Source organism: Grus americana, chromosome 6 (assembly GCF_028858705.1).
Source record: "Grus americana isolate bGruAme1 chromosome 6, bGruAme1.mat, whole genome shotgun sequence".
NCBI classification, from domain to species: domain Eukaryota; kingdom Metazoa; phylum Chordata; class Aves; order Gruiformes; family Gruidae; genus Grus; species Grus americana.
The window spans coordinates 8,952,573-8,973,333 of record NC_072857.1 but is presented as its reverse complement, the minus strand read 5'-3'; the positions used below and the strand labels follow the sequence as shown (position 1 = coordinate 8,973,333).

Genomic DNA, 20,761 nt, shown 5'->3' with positions numbered 1-20,761 from the left:
TATCATGGTGTCTGAAGATGGGCAGCACTCCAGTGGTATCTCAGAGCGTTTGCCTTTGGTTTGCTTGGCACAAGAATTAAGCACTTTTAGGAAAAAAAAAAAGAGGACATGCTTGCATCAAATCAATTTTTGTGCTTAACCACTACTCAGGCCTTTTTTTTTCCCTATTAAAAGCAAAGGAAGGGCCACCTAACATGTACACTATCACAGATAAACTGAAATAGATGGCAAATCAAGAGAACTACTGGGTAATGGAAAGAAGTTGACCCCTATTTTAACATACAGCAGGAAAAAAAGGATTAAGTGAAGAAAAATCCAGAAAATTAATGATCTGCTAAGATCTAAAAAGCAGCCAGAGACCCCAACTCTCTTCAAAAAATTGGCCCAATATATCCTCATTTACTTCACTTTTCAAGCAAACATTTGTCACCTCTACAGAAGCTTATTCAGAACTAAATCAAGAACACAACATGAGAGGAGTGGGAGATAAAAACTTGTTAAGAACAGGAGTGAGTAGGATAAGCAGCAAGGGAACAAGGCAGAAGGAATGCTGCTCGGACCTGTTCAACAGCAAACATTTTTAGAGAATCAAATTGATAAAATGCAACTACCACTGCTGGAAGTCAAAGGAGAAACCAAACCGTTTGTCTACTGGGGATAATACTAAGGAAAAGACAGACACCAAAGTGCTTTGAAAAGATCCACAGGCTTTTTTTGTAACATTTTACTTTGAAACTAGGTACTGCTATACTCTATTTTCACCTCTAATATGGATTACACCAGTGCTATTTTATTTCATTTGAGGCAGAAGGATTAATACAAACTTGTGCAGTTAATGTAATTATCTAACTTGGATTACAGTACAAATGAGAAAAATGCCTTTTACATTAAGACAATTGCAGTCAAGGACCATTTGAGCTCTAGGAGCATCTAGACTAGAGTGGTTTTGTTTGTTTGTTTTCTAAATATACCACACTATATCAAAAAGCTGTCAAAAAATCTCATTTTCTTCCTTTTCTCTTCTACTTGAATAGCATCCCTGTTGCATAAATTTCTCTGCTTAATGATCTGACAGGTCATTTCATTACAGAATTTGTTTAAAAGCATCATGATAGCTCCTCTCCTTTTTTGGAACAAGAAAGTACTTTTAAAATTAAATAAGCCAAATCTGAAGACGTAGAAAAAGTATTTAAACTCTGTTTATCTGAAATTAAATTAAAAATGGGCCAATAGTTATTTTATTTAAAGACTGCTATGAAGTTTAAAGAGCAATGTAAGGTTTTTTCCAATGGTTCAGTAACTTCTTAAATCTAATGTTAAAACTTGTCTGTGTGAAAAACAAAATTGTAGAGTATATTTTACATGCCACTGAGATAAAACAAATTAAATTCATTTGGAAATACAAATGAAATACAAAATACAAATACAGAAGAGATTGAAAGGACTCTCTGACTTCTATGAAAACAGGAGAATGCATTAAGTGAATTAACCTTGGCTTTCCATGAAAATTGCTTTTTGAAGCATGTTTTCTAGAAAAATTAACATAAAGCCTGAACTACCAAGTTCTACTTTACAGCAACTATGCTTAAGCAATATTAGTTCTAACTCTTTTCCTGTTGTACTTCCAAGGAAAACTGGGTGTACTAATTATTCCTTTTTACCAGGATATAATACATAATTACTTTGGCGCAGATGAACAATGACAAAATGCCAAGTGGTGTAGAGGTCAAAAGGTGAAGCATTTCTAAAGAAAGCTGATTTCCACTCTCTAGAGTACAGCTGTATCACTTCAAGTGGGAGAAACAGTTCAGAAAACATGGAGCAAATAAATAAGCAATTTTACATAGGGAAAAAAATTGAAATGTTTTCTTATTCTATTTGCAAAACATAGTAAAGTAATGCAGCTGTAATACTGAAAAATACCTGGGGAGTATAACATTTTAAACCCTAAAGATATTAAAACATCCAATTATTTTTTTTGTAATTATAATCAACTAAAGTTTTACCTGATACATCACTAATAGGGGAAGAACCTTCTAAAAAGTAAATATAGCCATGCTACTGTATTTTAATATGATTTCCATTTCCAACAAATCAACTTCACTTCAAATATTAGTATACTATGTTAATGTATCTTTCTAAACTGAGCATCCACAGGAAAACAGAACAGAGCTGTGCTATCACTGTGTCATCACTCAGAGACCTTTTCAAGTCACTCATTTTTAACTGCTTTTTTTACATAGCATGTTATAGAAACTCTAAGTGTAACTTCAGCATTCGTACACAACAAATACTTACATGAAGGAATAATGAACTGGGGTTCAGTATTACCAGCATATCCAAGCTTTGTATACCTATTGAGGCAAAAAAAGATTAGGTTATAATATTTATTATCACAAATACCAAAGATATCTCCCTTTTTAATGAACATAGCTCTCATATCAAAGAGACCCACTGAATTTCCTTTAAAACAAGCAAACAAAAACCCCCGAAGAACCTTTTTTAAAAGGTAAAACAATGCTCCCTACAACAAATCAAGCATCATTGCTAACTTCTACTCTAGTAAAATTTTACTACAGAACACATAGTATATAATTCAATTTATCAATGCTTAGGAGTATAATATAGAGCCAGAGTGGTTCTTCCCTGGTCAGTGGCTAGCACTTCCTTCAAAATATTTTCATATAATAAGTGTTAATGGCAAAAGTGTTTTTGTAACTGCTAACTATAGGGGAAAAATTCCCTTGCCCACAGACTGCCAGCTGGGCATGTGGCAGGGCTGGCCACCACGAGTTCATAAACATTTCCCAAGATGTACTAGCGTAGGTGGCAAGTATTAACAGCTGATAATGACAGTGGTAGCAAAAGAAATTCCATTAAACAAATGGAAAACAGTCTTGAAAATGTGTTTAATAAGGCTAAGAAAAGCAAGAGGAAAAGAACCGCACACCTTCACCCACACAATCTCCAGAATGAGCTACGGATATATACATCACTTTCATTGTCATGATGTAAGAAAAAATGAGAAATTACCAACATTTAATGAAAAATAAGTACGAAACTCACGGTACCAAAACTGCTGCTACAAATGTTGTTACGAAAGAGTTAACAACAGCATAGGCAAATTCTAAAACATGCAGACCAAAATGCACACTACATTCAAGAGTTACAGCCTACAGACAAGTTTTTAACAGACAGACATGACAAAGTTCTCATTTTCTTTATACAGTCAGACAGCTGTACTAACTAAATTAGCACCATCAGCAAAAGCATGAAACACTGTAGTAGCACCTCTACCATTTTCAGCACTTGGATATAAACCTGGAAGATCTTAAGCTGTATAAAGCAGTACTAACTTTAACAAGTCATAAATCTATGTCAATAACTCAGCAAAATGCCTGGCAACAAATACACTAAGAGGTGGATTTTACAAGCTAGAAGAGGAGTGCTGCTGCAATAGGTTTTGCTGTGATGCTACTGATGCAGCGGTTCACAGTTTGCTCACATGTCCGCTAACGCCTATGCAATTTCTATCGCTGACATTAATCGCACACATTAGCGCTAGGCCAGGAAAAACGGTATCCTCAAAAGGAAGGTATATTGTCTCCAAATAACAAAGTGGTTAGCACAGGACCTCATCTAACACCAAAAGTGCTTTGCAAGAGAAGTATTTTTAAAGCTATAAAACCCATCTCTAACACACTGTAAGAGCTGGAAGTAACCATGCAAAAAAAGAAACCAAACTTGACTTCATATTGATCTACAATATTTACTGAAAAAGAAAACTCACTTGCAAAATAAGATACATAATGGAAAAAAACTAAACACCTGAAAGAAATTTACACCTCAAAGAGATCAGCATTATGTACTGTATGCGCCTGAACTCAGGACATGCCGTTGAGATTTTGCAGACTCAAGTTATAAGCAAGCACTTTTTTTTTTTAAATCATCTTTTTAAATATCTACTTCCTAAAAGAAATCTCAAGAATTCCACCATCTGATGCTTCTATAGCCTGTCATGCAGAATAAACCTGTTCACTGTATGTACATTGGTTTAAGAGGCTTTTAGTGCCTCTAAGAAAACCATCAAATACTGACTCACTCCCTCTACCTTCCCCTGCATGTCAGGAACTGTGGCACGTAGGTTTTAAAGCTAAACCTACACAGGAACTTTGGATCCCGAAGGCTACATAAACCTACAATTAGATCAGGAGTGCCTTAACAAGGAAAAAAGTTAAAACTGTTTGATTATTAAACTCAGTATTTCAAAGAAAAAGCTGAACTGTTGCAGGTAACAGGCTGCTTTGCTGCTTGTGGTGTGGGATACTGCCCAGCACACACACACAGTGCCAGCAGACTCAAAGAAAAACAGTCCAATGAAAGATGCATTTTACATAAAAAGTGTATTCAGACATAAAATCAGCATATCTAAAAATACTATGGCCTACTCAGCAAGAAGTTTCCTGACTCATGAAAAAAAAATTTTCACATTTTTAAGCTTCAATAAAAGGGGGGAGGAGGGAAAAAACCCACACGGCTTCTGGTCTCTGAATATTAAAGCATTATATCAGCATGCCTCCAATGTAGTCTCCAACGCAATGCCTCACATCTCTAGTGTGCCAAGCATTCCTTGCCACGCTCTCCCTTCCACATGAGGAATGCCCATCAGTCAGGGAAGGGACGTGCTGCTACCTCCTGTGCCTCCACGCTCACCAGGAAATGGTCTTCTGCAGTATTCGTTCCATGGCTGGTACTGGGGGGCTCTGGGGCTGCAGGGACTACGGTAACACACATAATACAGTGAGCTTGATTTTCATAACTAAACATTGATATAGATACTCTTGAGTTAAAATGGAGTTTAACAAATGGGATAGGTGAGACAAAAAAAGTTAAAAAATTAATAAAAAAGTTGATACAAACCAGTTCTCCAAATGCACAATCTAGTAACATTGTTGGGTTTTTTTTAAACTAACTTTTGCAAAGATGAGGTTTTATTCAGACTGATAAAATCTATTCTACCACTGGCACTTGAAGTAAATATTTAAATGACATGAAAAAAGGATACCATGGGTAAGCTAGATTTCACATGTATACAGTTTCCACAAGCAGTTCATACAGGGCAAAGTGTGTCTGACTAATGTATGATTCACGGGGGAATGAGGCACACCCTGTCATCTTCAGAGCAGCAATCACTGCCACTACAGAAAAAAAATCCTGATATTAAAGATACCATAAGGCAGTATCAATACTGGATCACAGTCTTCCAGTAAATCACAGCTTGTCTTGCTTGCTGCACAACACTGAAGAGTGGCAGGAGGGACTTCCACGGAGACAGGTAGGCACATGCCATTTAACAAGACATTTGGGGCACTCAGCACAGAGACCAAGGCACTGTACGGATGAGTAGAAAAGTATAAGCAGATTTCTATTAAAATCTGTAATACAGAACTGATTTACAAAATCCCAAAGGTGAAAACCTGAATTCAATCTTGATCATTCAGGTGTTTTCCTTTATTTCTCCACATTCAGCTAGCTGAAGTGCTTCTGTAGGCCTATTAGCTCATTTAAGTAGAAAAGGAGAAAAAAAAAATTAAAAAAAAACCCACGGCAAAAAAATTTGTTGGATAATCACGATCTTCAGATGTACTTCAGAAGATAAGCTACAAATTATCCAGAAACAATCCACAAAGTCTCTATATACCTACACGCACATATGTATTGAGAACCATATACATACACACACCCCATACTATCTATAATATACATATAGTACTGATATTCCCCAGAGACTTCCCTGCAACATCTTCTCCAAAAGGCAGCAAGGTCTCACACACCATCCTCTGGCCTATGCAGATGTAACGATGTGACAAACAAAATATGATTTCTTTTGTAAAGGACATTCATACCACAAATGGGGTGGGGGCAGCAACTAACCAAGGTTCCTTCAAGTTAACTCGACTAATCCACATCTCAACTATCAGTGAAGAAATATCTCTAGTCGCAACCACCTTAAACACACCCTGAAATTGCAAAGTAGCTCTGTACTGATCTGCCTGAAAGATTGCCAAAAGGCTCTCTGCAACATTCTCAACTGCACTAATGGGATTTCTTATATGTGCTCTCTCACCTAGAATAGCTGTTTCTGAGGCTATGACATGAAAGCAATGTCACTTCAAGGTTACTTACGTATTAGTCACACAGACAATTTTAAAGCCAACAGGAAACAGCACTTAGGGTAAGAACTTCTAATGAGAAAGTCATTAGCAGAACATGGTTTGCAAACCATGACCATGCACCTTTGCTCCACTTCTTTCCTGTCCACAGCACATGTAATTCTGTATATATTCTCCCAAGTTATACACCCTAGTTCTAGCAGAACTGCAATTTTAACAAAAGGATGAGGAATACGGGAAGAACTGCTTTGTGGGAATGCATTTGTTTAGCTGCCCTGAGAAGTACACCAGAAATGGAGTGGCCCTACACGAGTTGTATCCTTGTCATTTTGCTGGCAGCTCCATACAAAGACACGAGTTAGCCAAGCACAAGCAGAGAAAGGCACAAATGTCACCCGATCTTCAACTTCTGTAGAGCAAATCTGGGTTACAGCCACCCCTCAGCTACTCCTAATGACCTGGACTAAAAGTAATTTCATGCACAGGACACTTTTTTTTTTAAATGCACACATAAACGCAAGTAAGATGTAGCTCCAACACTGGCCTCACTGGAAAGATGCAATGCAACTTTAAAAACAAACAAAAAAGAATCATTTTTCTGTGGGGAGGGAGGAGTAACAGGAGTGGGAGTAACAAACCTGAAACTCTCTGGAAAGAAAGGACTAAGCTGAAATCAAAATAGTTTTTTCTGATTTACCTTCAAGGTGCATAAAGCTAGAAAAACAAATATAGAGAGAAGGATATTTTTTTCAGAGGGCTTTTTTTTGTTGGTTTTGTTCATCAAATTGCTCTGTCTCTTCATGGTGGTTCTGAACTACTGTCCACCATCTGAGCCACAGCAATGCTTCTCTGCAAGCTCTCACTCAAAATGCAACACATCCATTACCTTGTACTTTACCTTGCAAATGCAGTGGGCTTCCCAAGTACAGTAACTTGTACAGCACACACATTAGCTTGTGTGAGTCCTAAAATTCTGCTCTGGCGTATACCTCAGCCTGTGCACCGAGCCCAGCAATGTTTCTCTAACTAAACACACCTCTGGAAAGTCCTATGCAGAACCCATCCAAGGGCTCACGCTCCAAGCAAGTCTAACATTCACTGATGGGATTAGGTTTTACAAAGTTACACTGAATTTATTCTTATAAGTAAGCTGATACTGCCTTTTTGCAAGGTGCCACACGTGCTCAGGCAGCAGGAGATCTGTTCTCCATATCCTCTACCATCCAAACGGGTTTAGAGCCAATCGCCCTTTCCCCATAAGAGCCTATTGCCATTCGCTTATAAACTCTCCTGAAGGAAGACTGCTTTGCATTTCTTTCCTGAAACCAGGTGGAAAAGACTCCAAGAAATGAGGACCAAAGACAGAAAGCAAGATGACTGCCCAGTAACCAGAACACACATCTTAGGAGAGGTATGATTAGAGTGCTGGTCCCTACTCCAAATACTGATTAATTATTTTATTCCATGACCATACAGGCACAGATATGGATACCTTACAGACATGCTACATACGGCTTCCTGGAAGAAATTTTGAGTTTTCCAAGTGATATTGTGCCAATGGGAGTCAAAAATTATCACCACGTGTTAACAGCATACTGGCCATTTAAAAGAAACAATACAGATGAGTGGTTTAAAAGAATTAATCCCTGCTAATTTCCGAATGCAATACTGATAACAGAGCCCAAGAGTTTCAAGCCTAGGAATCATTATTTGATTAAACTATTTTCCTACAGTTTGAAATCAAATGCCCAGGACCTGAAAATTCTAAATGCACCCTTGCATTTCTCTTGTCCTGCTTAGACAATTCCCACTTACATACTATCACTTCCAAATCATGTGCTTAGCAGCCAAATGCACCAACCTGGATTTCACTCCACAGCTTTCTGAAACTCCTTCTTGGGTCTAACTCAAAGAATTTCACTGAGAAAAAGGCTGCATCGGGCCATTTCTTTGGATCAAAGAGAAACTCCAAAAGCAGGTAGAAGCCTCAATTATGTAACACAAAGAACAGTGAAGAATCTTAGGAATTCTGTTGCCTTTGCACATGAATTGCCTTTATTAGCATGGTCTGCAAGCCATCTTGCCATTTAAATCCAATTTCATAATGTCACTTCTCTCAAGACACCACAGCAGTAAATTCTCCATATATACTACTTGAACACCAGCAAGGACCATTATACTATTTGTACATTAATCTGCTTGCTAAAATAAACTTCTTTGATGAAGATCTCCTCCATCATAGCTTGACAATCTGCTGCGTAACAAACTTTCTCTGTAAAGTTAAAATGATTGCACAAAAGAGTACTTTAGTATTTGTATTGGGTTTGCGTGGCAAGTTTTTAGTAGCAGGGGAGCTACAGGGGTGGCTTCTGTGAGAAGATGCCAGAAGCTTCCCCCATGTCCAATAGAGCCAATGCCAGCCAGCTCCAAGATAGACCTGCCACTGGCCAAGGCTGAGCCCATGAGTGATGGTGGTAGAGCCTCTGGGATAGCAGAGTTAAGAAGGAAAAAAAAAAAAAAAAAAAAAAAAAAAAAAAAAAAGAGAGAGAGCAGCCAGAGAGAGAAACAACTCTGTAGACCCCAAGGTCAGTGCAGAAGGAGGAGGAGAAGGTGCTCCAGACACCAGAGCAGATATTTCCCTGCAACCCACAGAGAAGACCATGGTGAAGCAGGCTGTCCCCCTCCAGCTCATGGAAGAAGGATGATGGGGAGTAGAGATTCCACCTGCAGCCCATGGAGGACCCCACACCAGAGCAGGTGGAGGCACCTGAAGGAAGCTGTGGCCCCATGGGAAGCCCGTGCTGGAGCAGGCTCCTGCCTGGCAGGGACCTGTGGCCCTGTAGAGAGAGGAGCCCAGGCTGGAGCAGGTTTGCTGGCAGGACTTGTGACCCCGTGGGGGACCCACGCTGGAGCAGTCTCATCCTGAAGGTCTGCACTCTGTGGAAGGGACCCACATTGGAGCAGTTCATGAAGAACTGCAGTCTGTGGGAAGGACTCAAGCTGGAGAAGTTTGTGGAGGACTGTCTCCTGTGGGAGGAACCGCACGCTGGAGCAGGGGAAGTGTGTAAGGAGTCCTCCCTCTGAAGAGGGAGGAGCAGCAGAGACAACGGGATGAACTGACCACAACCCCCATTCCCCGTCCCCCTGTGCCACTGGTAGGAAGGAGGTAGAGAATTCAGGAGTAAATTAAGCCCAGGAAGAAGGGAGGGGTGGGTAGGGAAAAGGTGGTTTTAAAAATTTATTTTCTCATTATTCAACTCTGATTTGATAGGTAAGAAATTAAACTAATTTTCCTGAGTTGAGTCTGTTTTGCCAGAGACAGTAATGGGTGAGTGATCTCTCCCTGTCCTTATCTCGACCCAGGAGCCTTTCGTTATATTTTCTCTCCCCTGTCCAGCTGAGGAGGAGAGTCATAGAGCATCTTTGGGGGGCACCTGGCCTCTAGCCTGGGTCAACCCACCACATTATTTCAATTTATGAAATTTCAAGTATTACTTATCTAATTAAATGACCATTAAGTAAATAACATTATTATGAATGGCTCAAGATAAAAGACACAAAGCCAAGAAAGGTTATTTTACGATTTCACAATTTCAGTTTCACAGCAGGCCCCTGTGTGACGGCAAGCACAATAGTGCAGATGCAACTTAAGCTTGCTGAAGCATGTAAATTCTTTGTTGCAGGTGTGCATACAACAGCAAAACTCATTGCTAGCTAAGTTACCTTAACTCTAGGAAAACTGTAATTAAGTGAGCACAGGTTGTAGAAGGTACTACAGAAAAGCTCAGAAAGTGGGGAGACTCTAAGGACACACACACACGTGGTAATATATTCAAAAGGGCATGAAATAAGTCACATGGCAAAGACTCCAAGTTTTTAAAGAGAAGGGAAAGGGATTGTGCTCTTCAATCCCCAGCTCCTTACGGATAAACGGTCTGTCCATCAAAGTCTTCATCAAAAAGGGCTTAATATCCCTTCCTATTTTAAATGGATAAATTCTATGCAGACAGAATTTAGGATAGATACAGTGTTTTTACTGTCTGATGTCTGTTGATAACAAGACTGCTGTAAAAAGAAATGGAAAACTTCTCAAATGTGGATGAGCCCCTGGTCTTCATACATACAGCCTCATGTGATCGAAAAGCCTGAAAAAGCCTTTATGTTTTTATTTGTTGCTTTTCTTCTATCATCCTTCTTGTACACCAGATGAGACTGAAAAGCCTACGGAGTATTTACTTTTCAAATCCCTGGAAAGAGAAATAATGAGAAAATGATGGTGAAAGAGGAAAGCCATCCTGCCCCTTTAAAAAAGGTCCCAGCTCTAGCATCAGGTGCAAATTGGTTAAGCAGCAGCAGATCAGAAGTCCCTGAAGGAACTGATTATATTAGGAAAATGGGACTTGTATTAATAAATTAGTTTACTATCTCTTTTCAAATGTCCTTGATAAAACACAAGATATCAGAAGACTTTGAAATGAGTCATGCCTTTCATATTTTTGTATCTTTAGCTAAAATATATATTATCTTTTACACCTCACTAGGTTGCATTTTTAAATAGCAACTCCTCCTGTTGAGTTTTAAAACACTTGTTGATCAACAAGTGTTTTAAGTAATCAATAGTGAAAGCCAAAGAATTAGCTCTATAAATGGAAAAAGCACACAAGATTAGAAGTGCTCTCAGACAAAGAATCTTGTTAAGCTGTAGGCAAGACACATGAAGGGATAGTAAAAGGGGATATTTAAAAGACACATGAGACCCTACACACCAGAGATGCTACAAGTCCGTCAGTCTGCAACATAGACAATAATGCAGTTAATTCCAAGGCCAATCTGAAACTATTTTCTTACAATATTTCCCCCAAAAAGCAGTGGTCCACTCAAACAAGTACTTTCACCTTGACAACAAATACTTCTTCACCACATACTGTGACTGCCACAATAAAAGAAACCATAAACAAATTGAAGTGGTATGCAATTTAAAGAGTGAGCTCAAACGCAGCTTGAAAGAGAAATGCCTTAAACATTTCTTTCCTAAATAGGAAAAAACCCTTTTCTTTAAAAGTATCTATATTGTCTAGAATATTTATGCAGTGCTGGTTTTTTATCAGCAGCTACGTCTACAACTCAAAGCACAGACATGACTGTAATGCTTGGTAGTAAAATCTAGCTAAGATGCGTAGCGAAAAACCGCAAAGTCATGGCCACAAATAACCAGCCCAAAACTCTCCAGGTACATGACTAAGAGGAACTCAGAGGCAAAAGCAGCCTGTGCTTCATAGCATTCCAAATAAATTCACATGCATTCTCCTAAGAGTCTCCAGGTGACAGTTTTTACACCAGTCTGGAGAACAGAGGAAGTTGCATTGTGCAGCTTCTAATTTTCCCAAACATTTGGATGAGTAGAAGAGAACCTACTTTCAAATTTGCTCCACATTTACTTGCATCAAAACTTAAAAAAAAAAAAAACCAAACCAACCAACCAGCACTGATAGCTTGACTCTGGAAAAGTTCTCTTCTCCTAAAAGTAAACAGGAAGATACAATGCCTTTATTACCAAATATTCTAGCTTACAATTAAGTCATGAAAAGCGTGCTTGAAAAGCAGCCCCTATTTAAGTGTTTAAGACTAACAAAATCCAATTCTGGCATTCTGATATTACCATCTAAATTTGTAATCCTAGTCAATTTTATTTGTATAATCCACTTCAATATTTGAATACCGACATATACTTTAACACAAAAAAATCAAGTTAGCTTTCCTTTGACTAAATTTTCCTCAAAGAAAGAAGAGCAAACAGCTTTGGATATTATTTTTGTATAATGAAAGTAGTTTGTGTTGGCAAAAGCAGAATGATCTCTTTTTACTTACTGCTTCCTTTGAGACTTCTGGACTAATTCATTTTAACAAGTGTCTTAACAGTGCCTCTGTGTTACACCATACCCACACAATACTAACCTATACGGCTAGATTTAATAAATTTATATTTCATTTTTATGCAAGTCTTCTGAGCATTTTCCACAGCTTGACTACTCCATGTGATATTTCCAAATAACAAGGAAAGAATGCCCCAAAGGTTTGGAAGTCTGTGTGACTAATTACTTAATAGTATAAATTACTTCTTATGAGGGGGAGATTAATTTGGCAACTTTCTACATCATTCGCCCAAAATAAGCTGAACATTGCACAGACATTTATCAGGAAGAAAAAAAAAAAGATAACAGATTAACTATACGTACTTGTAAATAGATAAAACAAGGATAAATCAATTGAATCAACAAATACATCATTTCCAAGTAAACAAAATCTTGCACTTGAAAAATGAAATAGGCAAAATCTGAGTCATATGATTCAGAAAGAGCCATAGCCCATATAAACCTGATTTCACTTGGAAGTTTTTCCACACACATGCGATACAGTGGCTAAAACTGTAAAGTTATTCCACGTTAAAAAGAAGTTGAGCATTTGTGCTTGCTATTTGCACGATTTCAGCACTTGAGAGCTCCAGCTTTGAACCAACAGCTACTACGCTATCACCCCGACCATGCCAATCTGAGCAGAAGGTAAGATGAAACCAAATAGACAGAGCATGGAGAGGAGAGAAGCAGCAGAGAGCAAGCCCTGCAGGAGATCATCTCAGCACACTTCCAGTCTGCCCAGCAGACTGGTTACCACTTCAGCATTTCAGTAGGTAACCAAATATTTTCCATCAAGAATAGCCTTGCATTAAAACACTAGTTCACATATTTATCATGTTACACCATGCTTCTAATAAAAGACAGCTTCCAATTAGAAACAGTTGTCTCCTAGGAAAAAAAAAAGTCCCAATAAGCTGAATTTTGTTTAATATAAAAAGCAGGTCACATTTAGTAAGATCACAGAGATTCTGAAGCCTGACTGCAAATATGCAAGTAGTCATATTGTGCAAGCTCTTGCAGATCATAAACAGCATGATAAATCTAAGGCAAGACATGACAAATAAAATGCTAATACTGAAAAAATAGGTAAGAGATACTGCATCAACTGAAGAATTAAAATTTGAATTCATTCACTGATAGCAGTGTACAATCACAGTATCAACAGACAACCTCCTGTCTGCATCTCGCTTTCTACAGACTGAGCATGCCAAAACACATCCTGTCCACAGCTGCAAACACTTGCAATAACCACAAGAGAGTAAAGAGAAAAAGAAAACCCAGGGAAAAAAATAATCTAAATTTATCTAGAGTTTTTCCATGTCTAGTCTTAAAACTGCAAACTCATGATCAGAACAAAAAAAAAAAATTTAATTATGTTATACCCTACATTAAGTCAGTGGATGAAGTGATGACTTTCAATTTTGGATATAATCCTCTTTGACAACTGATTTAAAAAAAAGGAATATATCAGCACTAGTACTTGGAAAGGGCAGATGCTTCATTTTGATGGTTAAAATAATCTGCTATGGACACTAACTAGTTTGCAATCAAATTGGTATTTTTAAGCATCTACCCAAAGACGATTTTTGTTAGATTGACACACATAAATATATTTTAGTTCAGTGACTAAAAAAAGACAAAAATTAAAAATTAAAGCAATAAAGATTCCTTTTCCTAAGCAGAGTAGAAAAGAACTCATTCATTTCATTGGGGACAAACAAAAACATTATTTTAGTTATTTTATCTTCAAATGTAATTTTTTCTCCTTAAAGTCTTTAAATGAAAAACGTTTGTCCAAAATTAAAGTAAAAAACCCATTTGTTTGAAATTGTCAAAGCCTTTTTGCATTTCCCAAAGAAAGCCTGCAATGATGAAACTAAATGTTGAAACATTATGTTGAAACTTTTAAATTGCATGAACTAGAAAACCAACTGCAAAGTTTCTTACATGTGCCTATAAAATAATGCAGAGGTTTGATGACTACTCAGCAACTAGCACAGTACTTCTGAACTCCTAGAAGCTGTATTTTTAACTAATTTAGGTGAGCAAATGCACATCACACTCATGCAATCAACATACTTTCTGGGCAGAACGTTCACGCCAGGTAATAAACAACAACCAAGAAACAAGACGGGAACCTGCCCTGGCCCCCCCACAACCGTACCCTCCCTCAAACCTTTCCTTGCTACCAGGGACATCCTCTGGTCTCAATCACTGCATAAGCTTCCCATATACACACGAGTAGGAACTCTGCCGTAAAGAGAAGGTGGCTCATTTATCATTAACTTTACAGATTCAGCCCACAGGTGCTCAGAAATGCTGCCCTCCCCCACCCCTTTTTTTTTAATATATATGTATCAAGCTTAAGTGGGATGCAAGGGAAAAGAAAAAGCAGAAACAGAAGGACTGGAAGGTGCTGTGCATCTTGGATGGCTTCTGACATATTCAAATAAGATATAAACAAATTCCTATAATGGAATTCAATGTATATATGGATATATATGGATGTGTGTATAGGAATATAAATATTCCTATAGTGAATTGCTATTATTCCTAACTATGTTGTGTGCTCTGTGCATTTAGTGTTAGCGCATGGACTGTGATATATCAGACTCATTTAAGAGACATCACAGGTTGTCATGGAGCTTCAGAATCTATTTGCAATTATTAAAAAAAATTAAACCACAATTCTCAATCTAGCACAACCCCTTTTAACATGTTAAGCGTTTCCGCCTCCCTCCTAACCACTTCAGCTACTGGCAAGAAAAAGATACTAAAAATCCTGGAGGAGTATTTTTTCCGTATTCCATTAAGGAATTATTTTGTTCAGGCTTTCCATACTGAAAAGTTACTTCTGGGATGACACAATACAGAGAAAATTCATCCCAAAAGAGAACGTTTTCATGAAGACTGGAACCCATGAAAGGCTGTGACAAGATATCCAAGTGAAATATTAACTGCAAGAACAACACAGTGCTGAAATATTTATACTAAATAGAAGTTATGATTTGAAAATTTGTGGAAATAATGTTCTAAACATGAGTTAGGAAAGAAAAATCATTTCAAGGTCCAGTATAAGAAACTAAAAAAGTTGCAGAGCAAACAAAATACAGGCTGTTACTTCCCCTTACCTTGTTTTATAGCAATGGATTTCTCATCTCACATATCTCTGCTTTCTATTGAAGATTATTAGCTTTTCATGGATCTTGCACTCATTTACACTACCCGGTCAAAACCCCAAAGCGAAAAAGAACACCACAATCCTGTCATAACTTCTCACATCAGAGGACACTCAACTCAAATACCTCACTCTACTTCAGAGCATAAAGCTATACAGGCATTGCATGAAGATTAACTAGAGAAGTAGGATTTGTAGAGAAACTCCCCCAATGCAAAGCTCACTCCACTGTGCACACCACCCGAGCACTGGCCAGGATTTTGGCTTCTCCGAGGTTTCACATGCCCAAGTTTATCCTTTCTTCATTTACAGCAAAACTTGTTAGAGAAACTGAACAGCCAAGAAGCTCTTGCAGATGTGACTCATTCCAAAGAATAGTTCACAACTTCATGTCAAGAAAGCTTGGAAATTCTGAGCAGCCTCAATTTTCCAGGCTCTCAGCTCAGAGGTGAGACTGAGGCAAGGTTTTGAGGGACTCTCATGCTCTTAGCACAAACAGTGGGGCTTTTTCCAGTCAATTCTGAAACCTTTCATTCTCCACTAGTATTCAGGAAAGAAGGAAGAGAAAACCCCAAACACACTCATTTTTGTAACCTTTGTAAGGGAAGTGAAAAAGGGGCCTAACTTGGCATATGAGAGGACAGATAAGAAAGCAAGATGTGAGATAATAGAATTAATTTTTTTTCACATAAACACATAATCAATTTACTCAAGAGAAGGCTAAACAACGTTTTGACCCTACGGACAAAAGACTCTGGGGTATATTAGAGAAGTTGGTCAGCTATGACACTCAAGTATTGATTGGTAATGGATCCACCTGACAGCTACATATACTGCAGATACACCGACAGAAAAGGGAAAGTTTAGGTACAGAAAATACAAATACTTTTCTTTAAGTCACTTTCATTGTTAAAATTAAGTTCTCATTTTGGAACTGCTGTAGGTTTTACACAGCCACTTAATTCAGCTCAGCTAAAGAGCCATTAATTTGAACACTTGCAATTATCTGCCATCCCAAATGAGCTAATTCAGTGTTATACAAGTTTATACTAAGGAAAAAAAAAAAGCACTTACACAGAACGACACAGCTAAAATCTACTTGTCAACCCAATCAAGCTAAATTCTGAAGAGGTGTAGGAAGAGCTTTTAATCATGGCTTGCAGGCTGTGCCGTGTTCACCTGTACAACAGGCAGTAAGAACTATTCAAATACCCAAAAAGCAGAGTGAAAGAGCCTACTGAGATTAAAATACCAACAAGAGCCTTCTTTTTTCTTTGGTGTGTTGTTTGTGTACTTTATGGAAATAATTCCAGGTTATTTTTCTTTTTTTGTATTTTTATTTTAAAATGCGTGTAATCCTTAGATACGCCAACGTTAAATAAGTCCCATGCACAGCATTTACCTGCTCTTACTAGGTATCCATTACCTTATTTTCTAGATATCAGGTTTGCTTAAACAAAGAATGCAAATTTCAAGATAACAAACGTAACACTAGAAGAATTTTTGCTGCACCCATAATCTGCTTGCCATGTCACTGACTTCACCCATTTGCCAGCTCCAGCTGTATGACATGTACTTGGATGATCCTTAAAAATTTTTACTAAGCTGTTAAAACTTCAAATGACAGGGACCACATGATCTCCCCAACCTCTGCTGTGCTTTGGTCTCTTTATGCTCTGAAAGGAGTTCTTGAAATTTGTCTAATTTGTGGAGGCTGAAGCTGATAAGGACAACTTTGCCACCTTTCTCATCCATCTCCTTCCCCTCAATCTTAGCTGGCAAAAATGAACACATAAAAAAAAAAAATCACTCAGATCAACAAACTGAACCTGTGGCTACACGCACAAGACATGTAGGAAGACACCCTTAATACCTCTACTATATCTGCCCTTTTGCTGATTAAGATAGATTCTCCTTGGGACTGTAAATTAATCATCATCCCCTCTTTCTAAAAAAAACCCTATTTATTAGGAAATCTGTGCACTTTTAAAGCCCTGCCTGTTCTAAACAAGGCAGCTCCTTTCAACCTTTCTGCATTGATTGTATTTTCAAAACCTCTTTCTCTTCCTGTTTTCAGAGGCTATCTTTAACTTGTCTGCTTTCTTTCACTTTGGTAGACAAGACAGTACCCTTGGTGAGACCTCAACTGATCCGCAGAGCACAAGGCTGACGTGTGCTCACTTATACACACGAAACAAGATGCGCTGGGAAGGCTGCACGATTTTAAAAAAAAAAAAAAAAAGAAAAAAAGAAGAAGCTATGAGCATGATTATGTTATCACATCCCACTGCACTGCTACCCACCTGTTCCTTATTTATCTCAAGTATTAGACTTTTCCTTTGTAAATTCACCACTTTCTACCTTTGTCTATTGAAATCAATGAATTCCAACAACCCCAATGCTCTGTAATGTTTCCAATGCTAAAAATCTTTGCCCACAGTTTCCTGAAGCAGAAGTTCAGGGAAGAACAACCTCTGACTACCAAGTACACCAGAAACAAAAAGCTTGAAGAGCAGAATAGGTGGTGCTGTGTTAAAAACAAAATACAGGTGCACAATAAAACAGTATTTTAGAGATCTTTGAAGACTGGGAGGAAATAAATAAATGAAACAGAAACGAGGCTTGGTGAACATCACATACAAGAACATTACAGAGTATGCTCTGTGCACTGAAGTTGATTAATGGAGTACTTACAGATCTTCCCCAAGAACATCTGTCTTAATACTCAGGTCCCTCGGTATACCTCTCACATTAAAAAGACAAAGTCATTTTTTACGCAGCTATATGCTAGCATGCTATTCCTGCTTGGTAGCACTGAAAGCTCTAAGTGAATCTCTCTACTCCAGTGGTCACAACCTATATTTTGCAAACCTATAAAGACATAATTACTACCTTTAATGGGACTACCTGCATTGCACAAACATGTGGGATAGGAAAAAGCCTCTAGTGGCACGTGGCAGAGTACATTACAGATCTTTTGTTCTGAAAGATAAACAGTGCATATACACATCATGTTAACTCACATATACTTCCATTACATTCAGCTACACGCTCTCATTCCCACTGTGCCAACCCTTCTTCACCTTGCAAAACTCAAGGGTTGAGTTCTTGCTCTAATGACAAGCGTGACTTCTTCATACAACATGCAGACATTAAGACGCATATACGCCTGCTCTTCTTAAAGGCCAATTTATTAATGCTCTACACCCAATAGATCGCATGAACGCAAGATGAGCGTGTGCTTTCAAAAAAAACAAGTGCCTGGATTTCAAAAGAACGTGCCTTTTCAGAGTACTGTAAATATTTGTACAAATACTGCAGTCACTAAGAAATTTATTGTTTTAGCAAGATAGATGAGAAGTGAAACAAAAAGACGAGTTAAAAAATCACCATGCCATCAGTGCTAACCAAAGAGGAAGAGCCTTGAAAATACACCAATACTTTCCTTTCCAGTAAAAGCCCAGCACATAACGCCTGAAATTAAGTATTTCATCTTTAAAACCACCCTGCAGACTGCAGGTCACAGAGCAGCGTTAACTTCCTGAGCGCACTCCTATGAGCGGCACCACGTAACCCTTCCAGGTTGGCTTCCTACAGCCACCTCCAAGGGCTGGCTCCCCAACCCAAAGCCTCCAGGAGCCATGCCACGGCGGAAAAGGGAGTCTGAATCCCGAGGGCCTTCTCCCGAACGACTTTTTATGCTACATCTCACTGGCACCGCATTCTCTTCATCATCTCGTAGCTGCTAAATAAAAAGAAGAGTTTCTAAAACGGATTTGGTTCAGGTTTGACACTGAAAACTGCCTTATAAGGTATAAAAGCCCGAAAGCAGGAAGAGGCTTTGACAAAACTAAGGAAGTTCCTCTGCGCTTGCTCACTGGAGGGGGAGGGGTTCTTCCACACAGAGAACTAACACAGAATAAATGACATTATCCACTTATTAAAAAAAAAAAAAAAACCAAAAACATAAGAGCCCCCCAGACGGCACCCGTGACTCCTCTAAGCGAGGGCATTTCAGGCACCCGCACGAGCCGCACACGGCAGGCACAGGAGCGTTTTCCCCGCCCGCCACCCCCGGCTCCGGCAGCTGCACAGGGTCCCCGCACCGCGGCAGGCACCGGCCGAGGAGCCGGAGGCTGCTGCTCCGAGCGGCCCCGGCCTGCCCGAGGGCTCCGCGGGGGCGAGGGGACGGGCGGGGGGAGCGACCGGTGCGGCCCCGGTGCGACCCGGCTGCCGGAGGCGCGGACTGACGGCGGGGGAGCGGGGCCGCGCCGGGACACCCCTCCCCGCCGGGCGGCCGCGAAGGGCCCGACGGAAAGAGCGAGGGGAGAGGAAAGAAAGGCAGCCGGCTGCTCCCCCCAGCCCGGCACTCCCGCTACCGGCACCGCGGTACCACGGGCGTGGCTGCCCGGCCCAGCCCCGCCGCAGGCAGCGCGACCCCCGCCGCCATCTGCGGCAGCGGAACCCGCCCGGCCCCGCCCCGGGCAGCACCAAGCTGTCAGCAGCCGCCCCGGCCGTCGCTCACCCCGTGCCGCAGTCCACCACACAGGCCGGTAGCCGCCCTGCCATGCTCCTCGGTAGCGGCGGTGCTGGGAACGGCGGGCAGCCCTGGACGCGCTCCGGCTGGGCTCAGCGGCGGGGAGTGAGGGCACTTCCGCAAGGCGGGCGCTCCCTCCCCCGCCCGCTCGCAGGCACGGCCCGGCGAGCCCAAGATGGCTGACCCGCCTCTCCCTGCGTGCGGCGGCAAGGGCGGGCGCGACAACCCCAGCTTTCGATGACGCCCGATCTCGCGGCTTCGCCCCTGCGAGGCGGTGCGAAGTGGAGCGGGCGGGAGGGTTCGTACCCAACTCCCGCACCGGCAGCCGCCGGCCTCATCAAGGGCGGCGAGCAAACGAGGCCGGCTGAAGTGGTATTTTAATGCTGAAAACCTGAGAGAAGACGGGGTGAGGGGTTGTGTGGGGTGAGGGGTTGTGTGGGGTGAGGGGTTGTGTGGGGTGAGGGGGGTGCTGAAAATGACGACGGGACGATTTCCTGCAGGTTGTACCACTGAGGGGCTGAAAGTTCTCCTCAGAAGAGGCATCAGCAAAGAGCAAACACAGGAGGCAAAGCTCCTCACGGTGCTTGGTAGCCTTGCAGGCACTAGTTGGGCTGGTGAATAAAACACCAAGGGGAAGGTACCAAATCTCTGCAGCACCAGCCCCGGGCAGCACAGCCTCCATGAAAACCCAATTCCCTTCAGTCATCTTCAAGGGAAACCCTCACACCCCTCTCACCCACAGACCTCCACAGGAGCACCAAACCCACACCTCATTGTCCTTGTCCTTTAAAAACCTGCGGCAGGGTGGCATGGCACTGCCAGGCCAGCCAAGCAAGCAGCATTTCCCAGACTCCCAGCAATGTCGGCTCCCACACCCACCAGCCTGATCCACCACCCACCAGTACGCTGCCGATGCTGCCATCTCTGTGCCACGCTCCCATGTAGCAGAGCAAACAAG

The 20,761-nt window shown here is 40.5% G+C and overlaps 1 protein-coding gene across 1 annotated transcript in view; it reads right to left on the bottom strand.

Moving 5' to 3' along the window:
* ACTR3 (actin related protein 3) overlaps positions 1-20,015 on the bottom strand; it is a 32,997-nt gene extending 12,982 nt beyond the window's left edge. The window contains exons 1-2 of the mRNA XM_054830269.1: positions 19,792-20,015; positions 2,299-2,354 (exon numbers count right to left, since the gene is read on the bottom strand). Of these exons, the coding sequence (XP_054686244.1) occupies positions 2,299-2,354; positions 19,792-19,835 (100 nt within the window). The 5' untranslated portion in view covers positions 19,836-20,015. The remainder of the gene's footprint in view (positions 1-2,298; positions 2,355-19,791) is intronic.
* Positions 20,016-20,761: the final 746 nt, after the last annotated feature.